Source organism: Sceloporus occidentalis, unplaced genomic scaffold (assembly GCF_023333645.1).
Source record: "Sceloporus occidentalis isolate IW3139 unplaced genomic scaffold, rSceOcc1.0.p SCAF_1, whole genome shotgun sequence".
Taxonomy (NCBI): domain Eukaryota; kingdom Metazoa; phylum Chordata; class Lepidosauria; order Squamata; family Phrynosomatidae; genus Sceloporus; species Sceloporus occidentalis.
This window is the reverse complement of record NW_028316981.1, coordinates 278321742-278346739: the sequence shown is the minus strand read 5'-3', so window position 1 is coordinate 278346739 and position 24998 is coordinate 278321742. Positions and strand designations below refer to the sequence as shown.

Sequence of the window (24998 nt, the reverse complement as noted above, 5' to 3'; positions counted from 1 at the left end):
GGCCCGAGTTACTTAAGGGAATGTCTCTCCCTACACAATCCGCCCCGCAATCTCAGAACATCAGGGAAGAGCTTACTAGAATACTCAAAAACAAGATTAATAACAACTTCCTATAAGGCATTTGTGGCCGCAGCTCCCAATTTATGGAACAATCTGCTGGAAGAGATCCGTCTTATTACCACCTTAGATACTTTCAAGAAAGCACTTAAGACGGATCTCTTCCGGCAGGCCTACCCACCCAATCTCCTATGAATAATTTTAGAATGATCCCTACTCTTGACAAAAACAGAATGGTAAACAGATGGCAAATCAGTTTTTTTATTAATAATGTAATAATTGTCATAATTTTATTGAATGATTGTATTTGTATTGTTGTTTTAACTGCTGTAATCCTGCCTCGATCTGAAGGGAGAGGTGGGAAATATAAATAGAATATTATTATTATTATTATTATTATTATTGAAAGGAAACAACTTGGGGAGTTTTGAGGGCATACAACAGTAGTTTCTACAAGTGTTTTGCATATGATGAGATAAGTCTGAATACAAACAGTGGGAGAGAGCCATGAACTGATGGATTTACATGGGCGAAAGCCCAACATTGTGCAGTAAACAAAGTCCGTAGCAAGAGAAGCATAAAACAGTGTCTTTGTTTTTTTAAGAGGCTTTACTGATTGGTAGTTTTGCAGTCTGAAGCTGCAACTGGAGCACGTGGGTTGGACTGGGGAGATAAATTGACAGAAGCAAAATAATAGCAACCACAGGAGTAACAACAATAAGAGGTTGAATTTACTGTCTTTGTATGACTGGGAAGGGCTTTGTGGTTGTGAAAACGGAGGTACTGTATCAACATTTCACCAATCCCTCTCCCTACTGTTATCTCATAGTGCTCTAGAAGGTCCACCAGCTCTTGGAAAGAGCAGGGTTGCGGGGTGAAATGGGAAGATTAATTGAACATGGGTTTCCCTCATGAAAACCACTTTCCTCAAGCTGCTATTGCATGCAGATTATTATTACCATGAACATTAATTCTAATAACAATCTTCAGCATTATTGTTATTGCAGCACACACACAGACAGGTATGGTGAAGTACCTTATCACCTGACTAGTGTTATTGCTGGGCATTTTCTTTTTAACAATTGACAAATCTTAATTGGCTCAACTTACAGACAGATGCCTGTCTGGGTAATTCTCATACATAAAGAACATAATGCAACCTGAAATTTTGAGCAATTAAAAAAAATCAACACTGAATCCAACACTTGAAACTCTTTGATCCCATTCCTTACTTGTCACTTCAATGGAATTACATGGCAAATTAAAAAGCATTAAGATTAATATAATTACCATCAGAATTCTGGACCTGAAGGTGTTTTATTAACTTCTCCTTGCCAATCTAGTGAATCACCGGTCCCTTTGGCTTCTTTTCCTGCTTTCCTGCAGCAGCTCCTTGTGGCTACTCCCATTCACTTTAAATAGGTTTGTTGTGACGTCACACTGCAAGCAAAATTACACAAGTGATGTAAATGTTTCATTTCAAGTCAAAGGGGTTCTGCTTCTACCTCTGCCTCTGCTCTGAAGGTGATTTATGGTCAAGTTGGTATGAACAATGTGATCCAGCTCAAGGAGTGGAACTTCGTCTCAGGTAACAGAATAGAAACTTTGATTATATGTTTCTACCTTTAGGGTTTGTTATCTCTATTCCTCCTCCTACCGACCTTCCAGTGCTTGCCTCCACTTACTGACCTACTGGCTCTCAGAGTCCTTCCTATTTATGCCAAAGCTATGTAGAAGACCCAGTGTCCTTTCATGCGATCACTGTTTCCTAGTGATTCACATCCACACAACAACTGTTTTATTAAGCAATAATACAGGCCAGTTCCACATTACTGTCTGCAAGCAAGCAAAATTTACAGATTCGCCCATTCAGCCCACAGGGCTCTCTGAGTGACTGCCTTTTTAAAGTCTTTGTTGGAATGCGTTCATCCTTGGTTTGTAGTGCTTTTTTTCCCTAGCAGGTTCCTCTTCTGTAGGTGTATCTGTACTGCATGGTTGCATCAGTTTTATGCTATGTTGTAATTCCATTCTAAAACATCGTGAAACCTGTACTTTTTGAAATACTTAGAAGGCTCGACTCAAGAGGGGGAAAAAGGCATTGATGGTTAAATTAATTTTGTTCTGTTCTATAAACAGGTATTCAGGGTTCCTGGAGTACTGTAGATCAAGGAGACACATTGGAGCTTTCTAGCAGAGAATTCTAAGTACTTTGCCAAACTACAACTCTCAAGAGTCTTTAGGGAGGAACTATGACAAAGTGATAGATCTGTAATGTAGACACATTTTTTAATGTGGGGTAAGGAACCAGATCCTGTCTGATCTTGGAAGCAAAGCAGGGTCAGACCTAGTTAGTACTTGGATGGGAGACCACCAATAAAATACCAGGTGCTGTAGGCTGTATTTCAAGGGAAGGTACTGGCAAAACCATCTCTGAGTAATGGTTGCCTAAGAAAATCCTGTGAAATTCATGTCATCACCATAGGTTCACAGGTAATTTGAAGGCACACATACGCACACACAGGAACATGCCAGGGGTTGATGGGCTAATTTCAGGCCCTCTAGATATTCAGCAGGCCAGATGTGACATTCCAGGAACTACAAGTCACTTCACATTGCTCCCAGACATTTTAGGAGGCATTTTAGGTGACTTGGGATACTCCCCACAAGGTAGGGGTGTGTGTGTGTGTATAAACATTTTAAAAATGTCAAGGTCCAGTGGGATACCTGGAGGTGTCATGGCATAGGTGCAACTATAAGGGGGGCAAAATTAGGGCATTGCACCTTCAGATAAGAATGCTGCCCCCCCCTGAAATTTTCCTTCAGTTCCCAAACACTGCAGTAACTTAAAACCAAAGTTGAGTATTTAGAAATAGAATTTAGGCATCCAGAGATAAGGAGCAGGCACAGAAATATGAACACAGCAAATAGAGTTCTAGGTGTGAATAATTTTCAATGTCTCACTTTCTACAATGTTAGAAATTTGGGGACTGAAGGAAAATTTCATGTGAGGGGTAGAATTCTTATTTGAGAAAAGGCACTGCCTGCTGTTTTAACAGCTGCACCCCAGGCAAGAACAACCTGGTTCCATCCATGCTGGGAATAGTTGTGTCTGTTGAATTGGACCAGTGCAGATGAATGAGAATTCTGTTTGATTTGCGGTGTGATACAAACTTACCCAAGTTCATCTACAGGATGGATAGACCATGACATTAAACAAAAATTGATAGTGGGAGGAAGACACACTGACATCCCTAGTGTAAATTTAAAACTGAACAGGCCTCACCTGGAATACTGTATCCAGTTCTGGGCACCACAATTCAGAAAGGACATTGACAAGCTGGAGCCAAAGGCTTTCATGGCTGGCATCCATAGTTTTTTGTGGGTTTTTTGGGCTATGTGGCCATGTTTGAGAAGAGTTTATTCCTGACGTTTCACCAGCATCTGTGGCTGGCATCTTCAGAGATGCCAGCCACAGATGCTGGCGAAACGTCAAGAAGAAACTCTTCTAGAACATGGCCACATAGCCCGAAAAAACCCACAAAAAACAATCTGGAGCATTTCCAGAGGAGGGTGACCAAAATGGTGAAAGGTATGGAAACTGTGCCATATGAGGAATGACATAGGAAGCTGGGTATATTTAGCTTGGAGAAGATCCCTACCTTTCCAAAGGTTTCCAAACTCTGGTCAACAGTCACAATATACCACAAAAAGCTACAAAATAATGCTTATATGGCTAAAAGTCCCAAGCCCTCAAAGACTCATCCAATGCAGAGATTAATATGTTTTTAGTGTGTTTTAAAGTTAATTTGGAGCTCTGTGGCAAAAGGGGAACAAAACACAGGCTAGATGGAATTTTCACATACAAAGCACTAACATTTCATTTTAAATGTTCATATTTCCAAATGTATCATTTGCCATTTTCTCTCTTCAGCATTTTCAGCTGTGGATAATTGGCCCACTATTTTTCTCCCATGATCCCTATAGTTTAAACCCCAATGGTAGCTGGAAGTTCCCATGTCGGTGGGATGGAGAATCTCTTTCAGCCTCTGGACAGCTCCAAAGCAGCTATCCAAGGTGCTGAACGTATTTGGTGGTATTGGGTTCAGCATTTTGAAAGACTCCTTTAAAGTCCAGATTGAAACCTGAAGTGGATGCACTACCACATTGGCCTACGTCTATGTTGCCATTGTGCTCTTTGCCTGATCTCTCCCTTAACCCTGCCTCCTGCTTTATGCCCTACCCAGCATGTCTTTAGGGTGTTATTTTGCCTCTTCTTTTTTTTCTGTGCAAATCAAAGCTCTGTTGCAACAAAGTGTTTAAAAGGAAGGAAGGAAGGAAGGAAGGAAGGAAGGAAGGGGAAAAAATTAAGTAATTAGGGCACTTCGGAATAGCAAGGGGGAGGGGGCAGAGAGGAGGAGGGAACATTGACATCACTGGCAGTTGCATGACAGCCTTGGGAGTGACATTTCACACCTAAGGATTTGTGCAATTGTAGGCTCTTTCACAGGTTTCCCCTATTAATGAAAAGGGACAGGTCAGGGGCTGCACAGCTATGGGTCAGAGGCGACAGTGTGCAATGACTATGGCCAAAGCTGCTTGATGAGTTTCAGCACTATAGTTTAAAAGCCACATATAGTAATGTCTCTAAACTGTAGAGCTCTCTAGCAGAGAATACTAAGCCCTTCTCCAAATGACAGATAATAATAATAATAATAATAATAATAATAATAATAATATATTTCTATTCCGCCTTTCCCATAGGGTCATCAATCTGCTCTAACTGTACAGTGTGGGTGCCACCCAAGACTCAAATCTGCTTGACTGAACATACAGGATCTGTTACTTGAAACCTCTGTCATATCACCATTACTGTTCTTGCAACTATCTCTAGGAAGGGGAAGAGCAACAGAGCTTTTGAAGCTAGAAAAAACAACAACAACAAATGGAAGCAAATAAGAAACAATTTTTGACCATGGAGCAATGTTAGGCAGTCAGAATTTTTGGCCATGGAACAATGTTAGGCAGTCAGAAGATTCTGTAAACTAAAGATGAGATCATCTGAGGAGTGCCAGTTGGTGACAGAATGGCCTGGCAGCAGATATAGATGTAAATGGGCCAACAAGCAGCATCCATGTGCAACTCCAGTAAAAAAAAAAAAAGACAAGACAATAAAGCTGGATAAAGTGATGTTAGTTCCAGGGGTTTGTTTGGGGTTTGCAAATAGCAGCCGTCCCCTGACACCTCACAAACTGCTTGTGAGACAGAAGGGATTCAAAAAGAGTTTTTGAAATTGCATGAAAGTCTGTTGCCTGTTGGGACAGGGATCACGCACGCACACACACACGCACATGATTTTGTGGAAGTCCTTTGGATCCTTACCCAAATATCTTAATTATGGATGTGGTGAAAGAAAATCAGCCTATTACCATTGGCTTCACACATTCAAAAATGTCTCCGGGAGCTGGGAATTAAAAAAAAAGCCTTACAAGTTGGGTTGCCCTTTTCCAGAATTCTGAAATCCAAAATATTCCAAAATCCAAAACTTTTTTCATGAGTGGCTGAGATAGTGACACTTTCTTTCTTTGAATAGCAATGTTTTATTAACCACATTAAAACATAAAAGGTACAACACTGATAAGAAGAATTTTACAAATAATAGATTAATATTATTTAATATGTTCTTTTTCATGAGTGGCTGAGATAGTGACACTTTGCTTTCTGGTAGTTCGGGTTTTGTAATGGTCATTGTGCCACAAATAGATAAACTTGATCATAGTTCAGCGTACACAACTTTTGTTTCATGCTCAAAATTATTTAAAATATTATGTATAAAATTACCTTTGGGCTATATGTGTATAAGGTGTTTATAAAACACAAATTGATGTTTTGCTAAGACTTGAGTCCCACCTCCAAGATATTTCATTAAGTATATGCAGATATTTCAAAATCTGGGGAAAAATCTGAAATTCAAAACATTCCTGATCCCAAGCATAAGGGAGATTCAACTTGTAGTATTTTGTTGTTTTCTTTGTCATTCCTAACATTCATCATACAAAGGGGAACATGGAGCAAGGGTGCCACTTACTCACAGTGTGGAACATCTATTATTTATAAAACAGAACAGGGGGTTCTTGTGCATATGAATAACCAAGATGCTGCAGAGTGGTGGGTGACAAAATAGTCAAGATAGTTTATTTTATGTTGTTATGCTATTTGCTTGTTTGTTCTACCTTCCTCCTAGAACTGGGGCCCAGAACAGAGATCAGGTTCAAGAAAGAGGAACATGAAAGCAGAAGCATGGTGAGAAAACTGGCCTAAGAGAGAACCTATGCAGCACTTGCTTAATTGGATTCCCCTAACATTGCAGCACGGGTGCCCTCTAGCGGTCGAGGTGTCTCAATGGAAGTAGTCCAGCTACAATATAGATCAGAATCAGGAATTTGTGACATGAGTTAAAACTGAACTTATCACTCCATCACCATATGTACAAGTTTTGTATTTCTATTACTGTTCACACTGACAGACTGCCTATTTATTGGTATGTTTCATCTGTGCTTGACAAGGTAGACCCAGTCTACAAAGCTTATGCTTAAAAACTTCTTTCAGGACTTTATTGCACAGTTTAAAAATCCAAATTACCGCTGCTGAATTCAGTTCAAATTTGGGTTACATCCGGATTTTATCACATGCCTTTTTAGCTGCTGCCGCCACCACCAAATGAGTACATCCCAGGTAATATCCAGCTAGAATCCGAGTTCAGCCAGCCAATTTGTAAAGCCAGGAAGCTTCCAGCTATGAAAAGAAATTCTAGAGCCAGATGTTACCTGGGATGCACCCGCCCAGTGGCGCCAGAAGCAAACACATGTGTGATAAAATCTGGACGTATCCCGAATTCAAATTGAATTTGGCAGCAGTAATTCGGATTTTTAAACTGTGTGCTAAAGTCCTCAGTCTCAAACGTGCAACAAGATCCCTTTATAGCAATAGCATTTACATTTCTATACCACTTATCAGTGAACTCAGCACTTTCTAAGCAGTTTACAATCTGTAAGCCAATTGCCCCCAACAAGCTGGGTACTTATTTTATCGACTTATGAAAGGATGGAAGGCTAAGCCAACCTTGGAGCCTTGGGATCGAATTCACAAATTTGCGGCTGCAGTACCAGTATTTTAATCACTGTGCCACCAGGGTTCCCTCTGCATGCTAGTACAGACTAACACGGCTATTTCTTTGAATACAAGTAAGGTGGGCTACAGACTGCCATTAGGGATGTCCTGAGGACGTCCCAGTTTGAAAAAGGGGCGTCTCTTCCAGATGCCCCTAACCCTATCACGGACAGAGTCCGTGACAAATGGCGGTGGCCGTTCCACACGGCCACCGCCATATTGATGTAGTGGACGCTGTGCGTCCGCACGTCGTGCCCCAGAAGTGATGCTGCGAGTGCGCGACTAGCACCTCGCGGCGTCTCTTCTGGGGCCCAGGAAGGAGCGTGATTTCCGCGCTCCTTCCTCGGAGCGTCCGGGAGCCGCGCGGTTTGGCCGCTGCGGCTCCCGGACGCTGCAAGCGGAGGCGGAGCCAGACCGCTGCAATCTGGCGGTCTGTAACGCGTCTAAATTAGGATCAGTAAAATTCATTTGAAAAGTGGTGCTGGAGAAGAATTCTGTTGATACCACTGACTGTCAAAAAACAACAACTAATAAATGGGTCAGAGAGAAAATCAAACCTGACCTCTTATTAGAAACAAAGATGACTAAACTGAGGCTGTTGTACTTTGGACATATCATGATATGACACAACTCATAGGAACTGACAGTAATGCTTGGTAAAATAAAAGGTACTAGCAAAAGAGGGAGACAGCACTACAAGGTGGATTGATCCAGTCAGGCAAGCCAAGGCGCTGAGTTTGTAAGACCTGAGCAGTGCAGCTGACAACCTGGGATCTTAGAAGTCTCTTATTTATAAGGTCACCAAAAGTTGAAATCAACTTGACAGCACATAACAGCAAAAACTCGAGGAAGGTAAGAATCCAGACAAAACTATTTATTCAGAAAATAATACAAACTCTAGGGAGGTAATAATTCAAGCTTAAGTATAGTAAAATGTGTTATAGTCTTTTTCATCCTTCTCCCATTGGACAAAAAAATTAAAGAGTGTAACTCCATTTGTGTCCACACAGAAAGAATCCTCCTTAATCTCAAAAGGATTTACTCCCATTGGGCATAGGATTGCAACATAAATATTTGCATTTTACCCAGCCAGTGAGTTCATGACTAAACACAGATTTGCCGAGATCTACAAGCCAATTTGCATTTTAATTACAGTTTATGCAAATTATGTTTGTTGCATGTTGCCAGTTTTGTAGTGAAGCCAGAGCTCAGAAAGCTGAAATGCAGGCAATCTTTCGATAGCCAGAAACACTGGCATCCTGGACTGTCCTTCTCAGCCTTCTCTATTCCTGCAGAATTTAGCTGCATTCCTCATTGTAGTTTGGGCATTCTGGAATGATTCCTATTGTATTGTAAAATATTTGGAGCATGGCTTAGTCATGGATCAGCAGTCATTATCCATTTGATTTACAAAAAGCCTGCTCTTGGATGAGAAGAAAAAAGCGAGATATGGTCCAGCACATTTATCCAAATATTTGGACTTTCCTTGCCATTGTACCACTGGGGACATAATGCTGAGCCCTACATTTCAAAATGTATTGTCCCATCAATGGTTGCAGCTGCACCACCCCCACCCCCACCCCTTTCACTACTGTACAGAAGTCCATCCTTATCCTTGTTTTCACTTTTCATGGTTTCAATTTCCCATAGTCAGCCATGGTCCAAAATATTACTGGTATAAGGTTCAGTACTATGCATGGTTTCAGGCATCCACTACGGGTAATTTTCCTGAATCATCTGCAGAGCTGGGAAAACCCAGTAACTATGCTGCTTGGGCTATTCCAGAAGGTGCAGTCTAAAAAGTAATTTTTTTCAAGCTCTGCTTAACTGTATGTTTAGAGACCCAAATTTGTCTTTCACACAAAAGAGCCAAGATCTTCACCAATATGTACTGTATCATAAATATACACCTATGTATGGGTATAAAAGATGGACAGTAAAGAAAACTAACGGGGAAAATAAGTTCATTTGAAATGTGGTGCAGGAGGAGAGTTCTACCATTGACTGCCAGAAAGGCAAATCAGCATGTCTTAGATACATTGAGAAGCAGTGGTTCTGGTCTTCCAAATGTTGGGGACTTCAAGTCCCAGAATTCTCGATCACTGGCCATACTGACCATCCCTTGGGGGAGTTGAAGTCTAAAGCATCTGGAGGACTAGAATTATGGGATCAACTGTCCTAGATCAAATTAAGCCAAAATTACTAAACTGAGGCCTTGGACATATCACGAGACAACATAACTTATTGGAAAAGTTGATAATGCTCAGTAAAGCTGAAGGCAGTAGGAAAAGAGGAAGACCACAGTATGTACAGATTTGACTCAGTAAAGAAAGCCATATCTCTGAGTTTGCAAGTCGTGGACTGTTGGCAAGGTCTCTTGTACACAGAGTCACCATGACCACATAACAATAGCAAGTATATACCAGCATATCAATATTGGATCTCACAGTTTGTAACTATTACACAGTGAATGCCATGGCCTTGAGCTATTTCACTGCGCACCCACAAAGTGAAAAGAGAGGGAGATGCTCTGTGTGTGCTTGCAAAAGGACTGGCTTCAATGAAATTATATTTACACAGTCTCAGAAAATGGGTAGCTACTGTACCTGCACCATCTGTTGGCAGATAATACTGGTGTAATACAAGTGTATCCATGACAAATGCAATTGCCAACTAATATCTCTAAATCCAATGCATTGGTAGCATAGATTTTTGGCCCTGCTCAATTTCTGCAAGTGATCTATGATGCAGTTATGATATACATGTGAATTAGGCTGACCACATTTAAAAAACAGGAGCTTTTCTTTTTCCTGCTTAGGCTGTCTCAGTTTAATCTAACATTGCAGGTACATGGAATAATATACATGTTTACTATTCTTGCTATTTTCTCCAGGAGAAACATGGCAGTGTGGAGCAGTTAGCAATGCTCAGTGAGGGGGAAAGTGAAAATCAAGAGCATGGAGAGACGTGAAATTGGAAAGGAATTGGAAAACATGATCAGAGAGGCTACATTAGAAAAAAGATCGTCTTTTAAAAAAATTCAATTTCATAGCAAGTTGTCTTTAGTTTCGCAGAACGCACCAAAGTGTAGTGGAAAATAGGGAGTCTGAATCAATCTGGACACAAGTACTACATAGTGTGGAAGTTGCTGAAGTTGGACTAATGTATTTAATTACAAAGTGCTAAGGAATTGGTGTGCGTTCTCTCAACTATTTGGCTGTATCACGGATGGAAGTGAGATCGCAAAACAACAGGAACAGTCTAGAGAGAAAAAAAGAAAATTTATTTGCATATCTTGCCCATGATATCAATGAAGAAGCAAAGAATGCACTCCACAACAGGATATGCATGAAGTAGCTTACAAAAATTGAAACTCTTGATCTTTGTTGATATATGTTCGCAAACCCTCCACAAACAGTGCGAGTCTCTTATGTAGTGCTGCAAAACTATTTTATTCCGAAACACAAAGTAGGTTGTATAAGAAAAAAAAAATCATTTCCATAATCCACAATGGGGCAATACTACTGGAAATAACACAATAATTAGGATTTACTACTTGAAACCTTTGACAAACTGTGGTCTTCCATCCTGTTACCATCTTGATTCTTAGGTCCAAAACACACTGCAGAAATAACCCAGTTTACTTTAACTACCCTGACTCATTGCTAGGGAATTCTGGGAACTGTAGTTTTGTGAGTCATTTAGCCTTTTCTGTCAGAGAGTTCTGGTGCCACAATAAACAACAGTTCCCAGGATTCCCTAGCACTGAGCCAGGGCAGTTAAAGCGGTCTCAAACTGGATTATTTCTGCAGTGTGTTTTGGACTTTAGCTTTTCTTTCTCCTCCCTCCAGCCTGTAGTTTGTTTTTATTTTATTTATTTAATATCCCAATGCCCGATTTTTATGTACTTCAAACAGAATCACTCAAGGCAGTGCCATCACAAAACTACAAAGCCATAAGCACCTATGCAGAAAATATTATGAATACACAGCAGAGAAGTAGCAGATAAAAATAACCAAAAGCTCTATGGCAAAAAAGGAGGGATGGGAGCAGTCAGCGGAAGAAAACTAGGGACAGAGATGGTTTGCAAGTGTGCTTTCTTTGAACAGCACTCCAAAGTATTCCACGCTATCAGTTATACGTGGATTTTTGTTTACTGTGCCAGTTGCCAGGTTTCCGCAGCTTTTATTAGTAAAGGTACATGTTGGCATCTCAACCCATGGCAACCCTATAATGAGACATTGCCAATATTTTCTATCCTTCACTGCTCTGATTAGTTTCTGCAAATTTATATTCATGACCTCCAAAAAGAGTCTATCCATCTAGCATGCGGTCTTCCTCTCTTTCTGCTTCCCTCCACCTTTCCTGGCATTCTGGTTTTCTCCAATGAGCCGGGCCTTCTCATGATGTGGCAAAAGTATGAAGGCCTTAGTCTAATCATCTTGGCTTCCAGAAAGATTTCTGGTTTAATCTGTTCTAGCACCCATTTGTTGGATTTCTTGGCAGTCCTCAGCAGTCTTCTGCAGCACCACATTTCAAATGAATTGATTGTCTCCTTATCTGCTTTCTTAACTGTCCAGCTCTCACATACATACATGGTAACAGGGAATACAATGGCTTATACAATTCTAATGTTTGTGCTCAGTTGTATATCTTTACATTTTAGGAATTTTTCTAGTTCATTCTTAGTCTTCTTATGATTTCTTGACTGCAGTCTCTGCTCCAATCAATGTTTGATCCTATTTGTTTGCGCATTGTCTAGGCTGAATTTGTGTAAATTCTCCATGGTCATTATCTTTGGCCCGGAACAGACCAGCATAAAAAGCTGGCTTCCACCTGACTTGAGGGTGTGACATGCGGACAATGTATGCCCCCAAGACTCCTGGAAGCTGGCTTCAAGCTGCCTGGCCGGTTACATGTTGGTCAGCTTCCAGGCACTCCAGCAGAGTGGCGTTTATTCACTGTTGCCTTCCCACAGCGGGGCAGAAAAGCTGACTTTTTGCCAGTGCTAAAAGAAGCAGCTGTTTGTCACTCCTTTTCTGGCTAGCAAAAAGTTGGATTAGGTCGTGGTGTGTGGTTGCCAGTCTTGCTATGTCACAATGGCGTTGCGATGTGCAGACGCCAAGCGTCCATTGCGTCAAAATGGCGGCAACCATCTGTACAGGGCACCGCCATTTTGACGTATGGAATACATGCTAGGGTTGCGGTGCATCTGTAAGTGACGCCCTGAGGCAACCCTAGCACGTATTCCTTCCATGCTAAAAGGCCCATCTGTACTGGGCCTTAGACATTTCCATGATTCTAATACAGCATGTGGATGTAGATGTTGAAGTAAGAATTGCTGAGCCCCCAAATAAACTGTTTCTTTAAACAAGCAAAGAAACTAACTGCACTTCTGTAATTTGTACATATAGTTGTCAACAGAAGGTGACTATTAAATCATGACAATTATGCCAGACGTTTAACGTCCTACCGCTAAAGACTGAAGCAGCTGACACATGTTTCCAGGACAAGACCCAAATGATTCATGGTCTTTAAGCATGGCAGAATAAAATGTCCTTCCTCAGCTAATTGCTATGATGTAGACAATGCAAATGAAGGGCTGTTGGACGGAGAAGGCAAGATTAAATTTGTCTTAAATGAAAAGAAAAGCTTGCAATTATATTCTTTATAATATGAAACAAAAACAGACACTTTAGTGTGCCCATGCATATAAAACAAGGAAATTGCAGTCTCTTTGCTTCCACACTGTAACTGTCAGTCTATGGGAACGCAGACTTTATTGCTGGAACTTCCCTTCCAGAGATAACATTGGTAAAGTAAAATATATTTTTAAAAGCTAGGGATCCATGGAGTCTAAAGGGGTATACTGTATTTCCTGATGAGTTGATATAGATGTAAAGCCTTAAAATATTATGCATTTTGGGAAAAGAAAATATTTAGCCTAGGAAATGTGTCAAAGGGTGATGCTGATTGTCACATTGGACAATTGCAAAAGTCCCTGTTTTTCTCTATGTGTATTGATGGTGGTTGAATTCTATGTCTGTTCTGGAGTCCAGTCTGAACATCCAAGATGATGAACTAATTTTGGTGGCAGAGTTCAGCTTCATTAAAGGTCAGGTTAAAACCCAGAGGAGATCCATCTCTGGACTGACATGGAAGCCACCAACCACCACTATGGAGTTTATCACATGGGATGGATCCTGTGCAGAAACTTGATTTAAAGTGAAAACAACCCCACAAAAGCGGCTTGTTTTTCATACAATGTTTGGGGTTAACCCGAATAGAAATTAGAAATGATCTGCAAAAGCGTAGAGTTTTTCAGACAATGTTGGCATCAATGAGAAATAATGCTACATTAATCCGAATGCAAAGTCGACAAAACCCATTCCTTTTTACCTTTGGGAACTTCCTGAAACCAAAAAGGAGTGTGTTTTGTCAACTTTGCGTCCAGATTAATGTTGTGTTATTTCTCATTGATGCCAACATGTCTGAAAAACAACCTGCAAAAGCAGGTTTTAAAACCCCATTTGTGCATGGGATTTACCAAGTTGCCTCCAAGATGCCTCTGTGTGATAAAGTTCTTTGTGTCTAAACTTTGCTTGTGACCTCGTTGTTTAGATGTGTATGTGTAAGTGGCTTCAAGGCACCTGTCGACTTATGGCAACCCCATGAATCTCACAGGGTTTTCTTAGTCAAGAAATACTCAAGAGGTGAATTTGCCAGATCCTTCCTCTGAAATACATCCTACTACAGTAGCATCTGGTATTTGTTGGTGGTCTCCTATACAAATACTAACTTGGGCTGACCTTGCTTAGCTTCCAAGATCAGACAGGATCTGGTGCCTTTAAGGTATTGATTGTTTGCAGGCCTTGCAACTTTTCTGTATACATTTAATTTAAATATTTAATTATTATTTTTAAAAACTTTTGTAATCCATTTTTTTTACTTCTGCCTTTTAAAATGATTGTAACATGCCTTAAATCCCATTGTGGGAGAAAGGTGAGATATAAATCCCTGAAATAAATAAAAATAAATAAAATGTATCAAAACCAACATACAAATATTATACGTAACCATCCATATATGAAGTTGAGAGACTTTTCATTACTGAGAAGGTATACAGACACGTACCCTCCAACATTTAGATGAAAAGCTAGGACACATTTCCCAAGCAACCTCAGAGTGTGGCCAAGAGGGCAAAAGTTATGAATGAGAAAGAACAGACAAGCGAAGGGAGGCTGCAGCAGCTTGCTTTTGCCAGGGCTTCCTGGGAAGGGCAAGGCTCTGTCTTCTCCTCTCATCTCCATCCTTAAATGATGCAAACTACTTTTCCACTTTCAGTTTGAGACTGCTTTAACTGCCCTGGCTCAGTGCTGGGGAATCCTGGGAACTGTAGTTTATTGTGGCCCACAGAGCTCTCTGACAGAAAAGGTTAAATGACTCACAAAACTACACTTCCTAGAATTCCAAAGCTTTGAGCCAGGGCAGTTAAAGCAGTCTCAAACTGGATTATATCTGCAGTGTGTTTTGGACCATAGATGAAGACCAAGAGAGGAGGAAAGAGAAACTGATGCATTTTTAAAAAGCCTCTGAAAAAGTAGGGCCTTTTTTTTTTTTTTTTTTGCTCAGGCCTGCCTCTGCACTGCAGAAATAATGCTGCTTTTTAAATTTATTATTATTAAAATAATAATAATAATAATAATTATTATTATTATTATTTCTGCAGTGTGGATGCAGCCCAACTGACCTCTTATTGCTGCCTAGAAGAGCAAACCAAAACCAGACACTGTTTCTTTAAGGAAAAGCATGTGATCATAGCTTGCATTTGGAGGAAGACAAAATGGCTCTGGATGGTTTTTGAGTCTTGCCTGCAAAGGCCCGACTTTGCTGGAAAGAAAATGGATCCTTCCAAAAAACAAACAAATGCTGCTTTTAGGTGAGGAAACCCACTGTGGAAGGAGAAGTTGTTTGCAAGTACATAGCAAAGTATAGCAAGCAAGGTAAGGCTGCAAAAGGGGGAAGAGGAGAGAGGGTGAGGGCTTTGTGTGTTTTTGTTAAACTCCAAACCAGAGTTTTATTGGTTTAAAACTATGGTTTAAACTAGTTTTGGGTGTTTTCTGTTTGTTAGTTTATTTGTTTGTTTGTATTGCATTAATGTGTAAGACTACAGCCCTATAGGGCCAAATTAAACAGCAAAATGAAATTTAAAAAGTAGCCAGTGAAGAAGCAATGTGAAGTCCAGATGCTATGGCCACTAGGTTTACATATGGTTGTTTTTAAAAAGTGCTCTTTTCAAGCAAGTGGTTGTGGTTGAGGTTGTGTTAGTTGCAGGGTTTGTTTCTGAATGGCATTTCTTGCCCTACAAACGACTGTAAAGTGATTTTAAAAAGAAGCAACAGGGGACGACTGGCCAGGAGCTGTTAAAAAGTGAACAGGTCTCCATTCAAACAGCCTTTGGGGTTCCAGAAAATAGAAATAACAACCACATGCACACAGATTAGTAACAATAGCCAGCCATATACATGTATACATAAATAATAATAGCAGGACATATCTTTCTTTCTTTCTAATCTAATCTGTTCTAATCTAAAATAATCTAATCTATTTGATCTATGTTACCTAATTTATCTTTGTATGATTATGTGTGTGTGTGTGTGTGTGTGTGTGTGTGTGTATTTATGTGTTTGGCTATTATTAGCATATATATGTGTGTGTGTATAGTATTATATTATGTATATAATATAATATAATTTAATATATGTATGTCTGTGTCTATAGATGGATGGATGAATAATATATGCCTGGCTATTATTACTATATATGTGTATGTGTAAAAAAATCAATTAATAAAACCAGAAGTGTTTTTTTAAAGTCATTTTTAAAAACCAACCTGGCTTAAACCAGGCAACCCTCCAAAGTAGTATTAAGTGTGGCTACTTGGACTGCATCTGCACTTCAGAAATAATGCAGTCTTGGACACCACTTTAGCTGCCACAGCTCAATGCAATGGAATTCAGGGATTTGTAGTTTGTTGTGGCATCAGAATGCTCTGAGAGAAGGCTAAATGTCTCACAAAACTATAATCCCCAGAATTTCATAGCACTGAGCCAGGGCAGTTAAAGTGGTGTCAAACTGGAATATTTCTGCAGTGCAGAAGCAGCCTTAGAAGTGTTGTTGTTGTTGTTGTTGTTGTTACTGCACTCAATGGGACTTGTTACCCCAGAAGCACATATTGCAGTGTCGCAAAAACCCATGAGTCAGATTTGCAGATAGAAATCAAATCTTGGGTTTTTTGGAGGGGCTTTTTTTTTTTTTAAAAAAAACTGTAATTAATTCCTTAATAGTATTGACCCAAGAGCCCATAGGCCTCTGCAGAATGTCTCTGACCATGGACAAACTTCACTCTAGAATAGAGCAGAGCTATTGCATGTTAGAGTAACTCCTTCAGTTTGAACCCATTATTGTCACTTTAGTGGTTACTGGAGAAAGAAGAGGCATGATATTGGAGCTCTACCAAAGGCCTAGTTAGTGTATATGAACATGGAGGGTTTCTTTGGACTGTATTTGTAAATGCTGGTCAAAGAAAGAATTATTTTTATTCACGTATGATTCATACCAAGCCAGCCTTCCTGCTACTGCTCAGGTTTGTTTTTAAACCCATGGGAGCTTTCAAAAAAATTTCTCTCACCTGTGTTCTGTGGCCCTTCCACACTATACAGATATAACTATGGTTGTTCAGTTGCTTTTAATTAACTTTTATATTTAAAAAGTGTTGTTAGCCCCATTGAGCCCCTTTATTGGGAGAAAGATGGTATGATGTTAATAATGTTGTGTGTTTTCAGGTCCTTTCAGACTTATGGTGACCCTAATGCAAAACTATCGTGAGGTGTTCTGGGCAAGATTTGTTCAGAGTGGGTTTGCTTTTGCCATCCTGAGGCTGAGAGCGTGTGACTTGCCCAAGATCACCCAGTGGGTTTCTGCGGCCAAGTGAGGATTCGAACCCTGGTCTCCAGCATCCAAGGCTCTCTGACAGAGAATTCTAGAAGTCCGTCCCCACAACAGGCAACTTGGAAGGCATATACACACATACAAATTCCTGCACATTCCAGGATTTGCAGGCCTCATGGAGTAAGTCTCCATTCCAGTTTTGTTCAACTGTACATGTGATGCATCTGCACTAAAGAATGCAGTTTGACACTACTTTAAGTGCTATAGCTCCATCCTATGGAAACCTAGAATCTACAAAGCTTTTAGCCTTGTCCCCCAGAGTGCTGGTGCCTCACAAAACTACAAATCCCAGGATGAGCCCAGCTTCTTTGTAATTTGTCTAAAGAAGTGGTTAGGAAATTGGTTTAATGTTGGGAGGAGGAATGGAGGGACTCCTTGCCATTTTAGTGGTACAGTATTAAGTTACCAGGTATCAATATAATTCAGGGCTTAATTGCAAAGAAGCCAGTGGATACGGTAGATTGTTTCTGGATTTGTAATTTAAGGTGTCATGTATAAGTTAGAGCTGTTCTTTTCATGGAGGCAACTGAGCTCATCTATTGCAACTAAGGAACTCTTAGCAATATAGGAAGGAGTCTTACACTGTAAATCAGGGGTAGGCAACCTTTTTGAGCCGGGGGCCGGGTTGCTGTCCCTCAGACAACTGGGGGGCCGGAGGCAAAAAATAAATAATTAAATATTTTTTTTAAAAAAAAAATTAAATAAATAAATAAACCGGGACAAATGTAGGACAAAATTTTCAAATGGAGGACACTTTTTTTTTAAATGGAGGAAACGCGAAAATATTTGTTGATTTTTTAAAAAATGTTAATATAAATGCATGTTTCTGAGGCTTCTATAGACAATTGCCCCCCTTGCCCCCTCGTGCGAGAGGCCAAAGGCCCCAGTGGCAATCGGCAGCAAGACCGGGCTGGGGCCGGTCCCAAGGCCTCGCCGGGCCAGATTCGGCCCGCGGGCCATAGGTTGCCTACCCCTGCTGTAAATTCATGCAGTATTGTCAATACTGAGCATCTGTATTTCCATCTGGAAATGCCAAGTTAAGGAATCTTGGGCTTTTCTGATGAGTCTTTCAATTGTGTTTGTAGTTGTTTTGTATTGTGTTTTTATGCAGTTTTACTGGGATTCCACTGCAGGGAAAGGTGAGCTATAATTCCAGTAAATTAAAATCTTCTTACCCAGTTTCTTGATTATGGCTGTCACTATAAATACTCACTAAAATCTTAATTACATATATGTAAATATTGTTATAGAGAGTGGTTTGAGTGTTGGACTAGGACCAGGGTTTGAATCTCCGCTTGGCCATGAAAACCCACTGGATGACCTTGGGTAAGTCACACACTCACAGCCTCAGAGGAAGGCAAAGGCAAATCCCTAACAAATTCTGTGAAGAAAACCTCCATGGTAGGTTCACTTTAGGGTTGTCATAAATCAGAAATTACTTGACAGCACACAACAAAAACTGTTATATGCATCTTTTCTTCAGTCTCAAGTGTCACATGGAGGACTGAGAAAATAAGGCAGTTGAATGTACTGCATTTATTGGTTATAACCTCCAAAATCGAAGTGGTGCAAAAGCAAATCATGTTCCTTTGACCATGTAGGAATATGGCTGCTGGTTGCATACATGCTTTTCCAAATCTATTTATTATATTATTACATTATTTATTTATACATAAGAGTCAATAGGTTTCTAAGAATTCTTAATTATTTAAAGGCATTGCTTTTGCAGACATGCTTCTGCATAAGAGAAATGGGCTATTTCTATTTCTAGTCAGATATTTTTTTAAAAAATATTTCTTTCAGCAGGTGACTAAGACATATGCGAAGTTGGACCCAAGAGCCTTGCATCAGTGAAATTCTCACGTCATGTGTACAAAAGAAAGATATGGCAACACCATCTTGTTAAAAAAAATGCTGTGCTAGCATGCCTTTAGAAGGAGCAGAGATTTTCTAAGATATATGTATCTCTATTTTCTAGAAGAACTATTAACAGTTAAGTCAGTATAGCAAATAAATAAAATCCTGCTATCTCTAATAAGCCACCGTAAATATTTGGTAAGTTTAGGGTAAACATCTGTGTGTATGCTTTCATTCTACTTTATACTTACAATGCTAACTTTAAAGATGTTTTACGTATGCATGACACTTTGTTTTGAGAGCTGTATTTCCAGATTTTCATCATGAAACTGTGTAGTCTGAACCTTACCTGAAATGTTACAGAATGATCACAACTATAATAAAATTATGAAAAACATTTTTGATTGCAGGCACTTTCAATAATGTTGTGTTTAAAGTGAAAGTTAATATTTATAAGCTGACTGCAACCGAAACACTGGAGTTCTGGGCTGGTAACAATTAGACTAAAAGCTATGGTTGGCTCAGCTCTTATTTAAGGCTTCCCCACTTTTTGACACCTCACTTTCCAACACCTTGCTCTTTCAACACTTGCAAATTACAGGCAGATTCCATTCTTTTATCAGTTCTTGCTTATGGTGCTCACTTGGGACCAATTCCAATTTATATAGTGTATTAATTTAGCTTTTGTAGACATTCAAAAGTGATATATAGTGTGTTACTTACATTTCCAGTGGCCAAAATGCATTTGTAAGCTAAAAAACATGGGTTCCACTTTTCAACCAATTCCACTGACAGTCCTCCGGTCCTTAAACAGTCAAATTAGCAAGGGCTTCCTGTACTATGAATTGTAGTTCACTTCATATGAAGTGTCATACATAAAGTGTAATCTGCTTTAATATGCGGTCCAGTAATTTTGAGGTGGTGATTCTTCCAGTAGTAAGAAAAGAATGATGTGACAGCAGCTTGATCCAAGTTGACTTATTCCTTGATTTCCTGACTTGGGAAAGGTCAGTGGCAGGAATTGTCAGAGCCAAGCAATCTGCAAATGCTGGCTTTAACAATCTCCTGTGTCACAGAAAAAGCAGTTGTCCATGTCAGCTCTCCCTGGAGTTGGTTAGCATTCCCAAAGCCAGGCATTCAAGGAATAAAGGGCACACTGCTGCATGAAATATGATAAACCACTTAGCTGTTAAGAAACAACCAGAGGGTTGTTTAAGCAATAACTGGTGCTTGAGATATTTCTGAACAGCTAAATGTAAGTTGTTAGGGCAGAGTGGAAAACTGCAGCACTTCAGCCTTCAATTGACTACAAATTAGATTTAAACACGTTTAGGATTAGGGTTGAATAATAGTCTTCTCCCAGGTGTAAATAAAAACAATAGAATGTGAGATCCAGGAACACTTCATTTAAACATTTAAAGGAATGGGATGTGCTATTTTCGCAGCTCTCAATCTCGTCATACTCTGCAGACCACCATTTTTCTGGCCAGAAAAGAGAGAACTGACTTCTGGAAGCTTCAATGAGCAACAATTCATCTTTTAAATAGACTGCAGAGTTCTTTTCCGTGGTATTTAACATGAAGTCCCAATTTTCCTAGAAGTGCTGCTAGTTTCCTACCTCTGCTTTAAGTCAGTAAGGTGGTACATATGACTGCCCCTCACATCATGTATTAGCCCACCACTCTGTTCTCGTTATATTTTTTTATTGTGTTTTTAATAGATATTTTAATTGTAACATGTTTAATCCTGTTTTAAGGGGGAGAATTTGGGAATGTGGATATTTTAATATGTTGTGAGCCGCTTTGGTTGTCTCATCACTGAAAAGCGGGATAAAAATAAGTTTTATTTATTTATTTATTTAAAGAAGAGGAAAAAAGTTCCTAGCAGTAATTAGGTTTAAGCAATTTAGCATCTTTAAATAAGCAAACTTGTAACTTTATCCTATTAGAAACTATCATAATTTTAACAAATCAGATGGGTCTACCCACAAAGACTTGCTAACAGATTATTAAAATTAAGCATGAGGTAAACCACTTCTACCCTGGAAATGCATGAATGTACACACACAAGGTAAGTTGAAAGCATTATTTTATTGACATTTCAATAAATAAGTATTGTGTTCTGAAACAGAAAGAAAAACAATATTGGGCTAAACTCCATTGCCAGCAATGGATTAAGAACAGGCCCCAGAAAGTAATAATGCTGGTCAGCAGAAAAGTTCAAGCCACTCCACTGATTTCAAAAAGATCTTCTGCCACATGACTTGAAGGTACAGGTAACAGTCTGCTTCCTACAGCTAGTCTATATGCTGCCTAGGATGCTAACGGCACTGCTCTCATGGCCTCACTTTTTGTACACTTACACAGGGAAGTGATGATAGAAGAATACGTTGCTGGCATCATCCCATTTCCTTCTTGAATGCCCAAATTATGGAGCTATCACCAGGGACAGGAAGTACAGAAAGGAGTAGCTCGGTAAATTCCAAGCCACATTCTGCTACAATATGGTCTTGTCAGGCATTCAAAAAACAAGTGGCAAAGCCAGCAGCCTCCTTACACCCTTTTCTTTTCACCATCTGTATTAGCATACATAAACCACCAGGGTAGCCAATAGGATCCTGGACTATTAAGCATAATGCAGTAGAGAACCTAGGAAGGACTGCTTCTAAATGCATAACTGAATGCTTCTACCTCAGAATTCTCTGCATATAAGAAAGTCAGCAGATATTGAAATGATCAGGCTACAGTTGTGCTTGCATGTTAGGTTTTCGAAGAGAACTCTTGAGTACAGGAAGCACATTATCCCGAATGTGGCTTCTGCAACAGTGCAACTCTAGGGCTGTACTTTCAACCCTGAATGTGTAGAACAGTTTTGGTTATCACAGCAGTTTCAAAATATGCTGCCTTGGTGAACTAAAACCTTTATACAGAACATCCAGATTCTTCACAGAAGAAAACAGCATCTTTCCAGAAAACTTTTTTTGTACATTATTTTTTCACCCCAAAGAATGATGATACGGTTAAAACAGGATGTTTGTCTGGTGAACATCTAGAAAGTCTAGTAATTTCATATTGTAGGAAGTTAAGTGGCTCACTGCTGAATCTTTCTTGCTAAAGATACCAAATTTGAGCATATACAAGGCATTCTTTTTGCATCAGTTCACAAAATCTATGAAGAGTCTAAAAACAGACTAAAATATTCTGTATTTAAGTGAGCAAATAACATCTCTCCTAAATTTCCCAGTTGTTCCACAATGTTAATCTTAAATCCCTTTAACCAAATTCTGCACCATTTTAATTCATGAATATCTTATGCTTAGAAGTAAAACAAAAACAGTAAATAAACCAAATAAATTTCAGATAAGCTTCCTATACAGTCTAAGAAATCTACTACAAGTTATCCAACTTACACTTTAGCAAAAACTGGAAAAAAAACCCAAAACAATAACCCTGTCTTAACTTTTTAAACAAGGTAATAAACTGAACTTCATTCTGCAGTTTCTCTAACCCAAGTCTGATCCTTTGGTACATTCTTCTGGGATTTAGAGTCCTGGAAATTTTCTGCAAATCTTTCTCTTGCTTTTTCCCAATTCCTTTTGTTCTTGGTGTTGGTGGTCTGAACTTCTTCAGTAGAGACAGGAATACTTGATCCTAGGCCTGCATGTTTTTTATGCAGCTGAAGCTTGATCTGTCAAATATTGAATTTTTATAAATATATGTTCAGTATGTAAGTATGCATTGAATAAACCTAAGATCATGTCAGGTCTGAGAGAGATGAACATATGGAAAAACCTGAGAACTACTTTGCTATTTGTAATATATTTGTTACTAATTTTACCCTGCCATTTTGGTTTGGGGCACCAAAGGCAGCTGGTAGCAAAGTAATGCAAAACAATGCAATTCTAAATTATTTTTTAAAGCTCAAAATGTTACATGAAGATAGATATTAACCAAAAAAAACCCCTATGTATCAGGTGATGCTATTTCCCTGTAGTTCCAAATGTCCACTTAAGACTGGACATATCAAATATCCTTTCATTTTTAACAGTTAAGTATGTAGGAAAGGCCTGAACTTAATGGGCCACTGTCAAATCTCAGTCATGTGAGCCATAACTGGTGAGAACAGCTTTAACCTTTACTAATGTGACCTGTTTGTGGCTTGCTCTCCCCTTTGAAGTCTAATTGGCATAGACATTGTTTTCATTCTGGTGCCAGGTGAAATCAAGTCTTTTTATTCAAGCTTTGAGGTTTAATTGCTTTTTTACAACGTGTAAAGGATTGCAAGCTGTTAGCCTTTCAAACTGCTTTAACCTGTTACTGTCCAACATATTTTAGTCCATTTAAATGATTTTTTTTCAACTTCTGAATTGCACTAAATGATTTAATTTTTTCTTGTTTACTGCCATGACATCTCATGATACACAGTAGGATGTAAATAATTTAACAAAATAAATAAATAGTACATCTAGTTCAAACAGCTGCCTCAGCTTACCCATACCATACATGACAAATGCTTCCCCAACCTCTTTTAGTTTCCAGTCATTTTCCTAGATGGCTTAGTCCATTGCTGAACAGCTGGGAAGACCTTTCTAGCACTTATCATATGTACTTCCCTGTAAGTTACACTAGCTGTAAATCTTACAACTCAGTCAGTGAGTAGTAAATCTAATGACAGCGAATGTTTAGTGATTTGCTTTACCAATTCAAAGATGTTTAGTAGGTTAGACTAAGAAATACAGTTTTAAACAGTATTTCTTTTGTTTTAAACAGTATTTGTCTTAGAACTATTGAGAAAGCAGAATAAATCCATTATTCAAGTTTTAAGCCTTGATCTGCCTAAATTGTAATCATGAGTGCTGTCCACCTGAGTTGAAATAAAGCTGCTTCTCTCACGTCTACAATTCCCAATGCAATCATTTATTAGTCTGTTAAGTATAAAAAGCTAAACCTACTGGAATAAGTAGCAACAATCCTTGGACACTGGCCTTTCTGATCTCATTCTACTGTCAGATAAATCCCTATTTATTCTCATAGGCTTTTGCTAACTAATTCCCTGCTGTGGAATGGGATTTTATTGTAGATGTTGCTCTCCCAACCCCATCCCAACCCACCCCCATTATGTTTAAAATACTTTTAAACTGTTTTAATTCATTGCTTTAATTTAATATGACCACTTATTTGTGTTTAAATTGTTCAAAGTTTTTAAATTATTCATTTTTACTATCAACTGGCTCTAGCTGTACAAGTTTCATTTTATTCATAATGAAAGTTGCCTTAAGTCATTCACTTGGAGGAAGGTAGGATGTAAAATAATTAATCTACTTCGTGTTTTCAACAAGGTAGCTGTCACAATCTATGATTCTAGTTGTTGCAATAAAACCAGAGCTGAAACTGATTAGTTTTCCTCAGTCTGCATGAAATAAACTATAATGTGTTCAAAACAGGAAGTAAGTACTTCGCTTCCTCTTCATAGCTATGCTAGAGAAGAACCCAAGGTTCTTTTACACAGTGTAAGGTATGTAATGTTATATCTGAAATAGCTAGTGGCCTTTTGTTTTCTTACATCCATCAGTTCTACTGAACACTTCATACAATTAATAAAACAGGTTTGTCAATCAACTCTTTTACATTCAGTAAAACAAATTTTCTAAAAGGCCACAAAAGGTAGCATAAAACATTGTTCTAACAGTACAAGGCAGAATTGGTACAAGAAGAACCGGTAAATTCAGTGATAGTTACTTAGGCACAGAAATGCAGTCTAAACATACTCTAAAGTGATATCTCCACCTCTTTCTATATGTCTGTGTATGAGTGTGAGTGTGTGCACACACATGTGTGCACCTTATATGTCTTTTCAAAATAAATTGTGATTTCATTGGGACTTGCTCTGAGTACAGGACAATTTCT

The 24998-nt window shown here is 39.1% G+C and overlaps 1 protein-coding gene, 1 long non-coding RNA gene and 1 other non-coding gene across 7 annotated transcripts in view; 2 read left to right on the top strand and 1 right to left on the bottom strand.

The window, feature by feature from the left end:
- The first annotated feature begins 15046 nt into the window (after nucleotides 1-15046).
- Nucleotides 15047-19449, top strand: LOC149323947 (uncharacterized). Of its 3 annotated transcripts, XR_016280276.1 has the most exons (4): nucleotides 15047-15227; nucleotides 17070-17355; nucleotides 18486-18636; nucleotides 19042-19449. It is a non-coding gene; the product is annotated as an uncharacterized LOC149323947 (long non-coding RNA). The 3 variants fall into 3 exon arrangements; XR_016280274.1 differs by lacking the exon at nucleotides 18486-18636; XR_016280275.1 differs by lacking the exon at nucleotides 18486-18636 and having other exon boundaries at nucleotides 19039-19449.
- Nucleotides 18733-18864, top strand: LOC149323948 (small nucleolar RNA SNORA47). Its single transcript, XR_016279537.1, has one exon. It is a non-coding gene; the product is annotated as a small nucleolar RNA SNORA47 (small nucleolar RNA).
- A 1718-nt stretch (nucleotides 19450-21167) lies between the features above and the next one.
- LOC149323946 (angiogenic factor with G patch and FHA domains 1-like) overlaps nucleotides 21168-24998 on the bottom strand; it is a 29347-nt gene continuing 25516 nt past the window's right edge. For all 3 annotated transcript variants that reach the window (XM_089494501.1, XM_089494504.1, XM_089494500.1), the window contains exon 14: nucleotides 21168-22779. In XM_089494501.1, coding sequence (XP_089350627.1) covers nucleotides 22579-22779 — 201 coding nt within the window. In that variant the 3' untranslated portion in view covers nucleotides 21168-22578. The remainder of the gene's footprint in view (nucleotides 22780-24998) is intronic.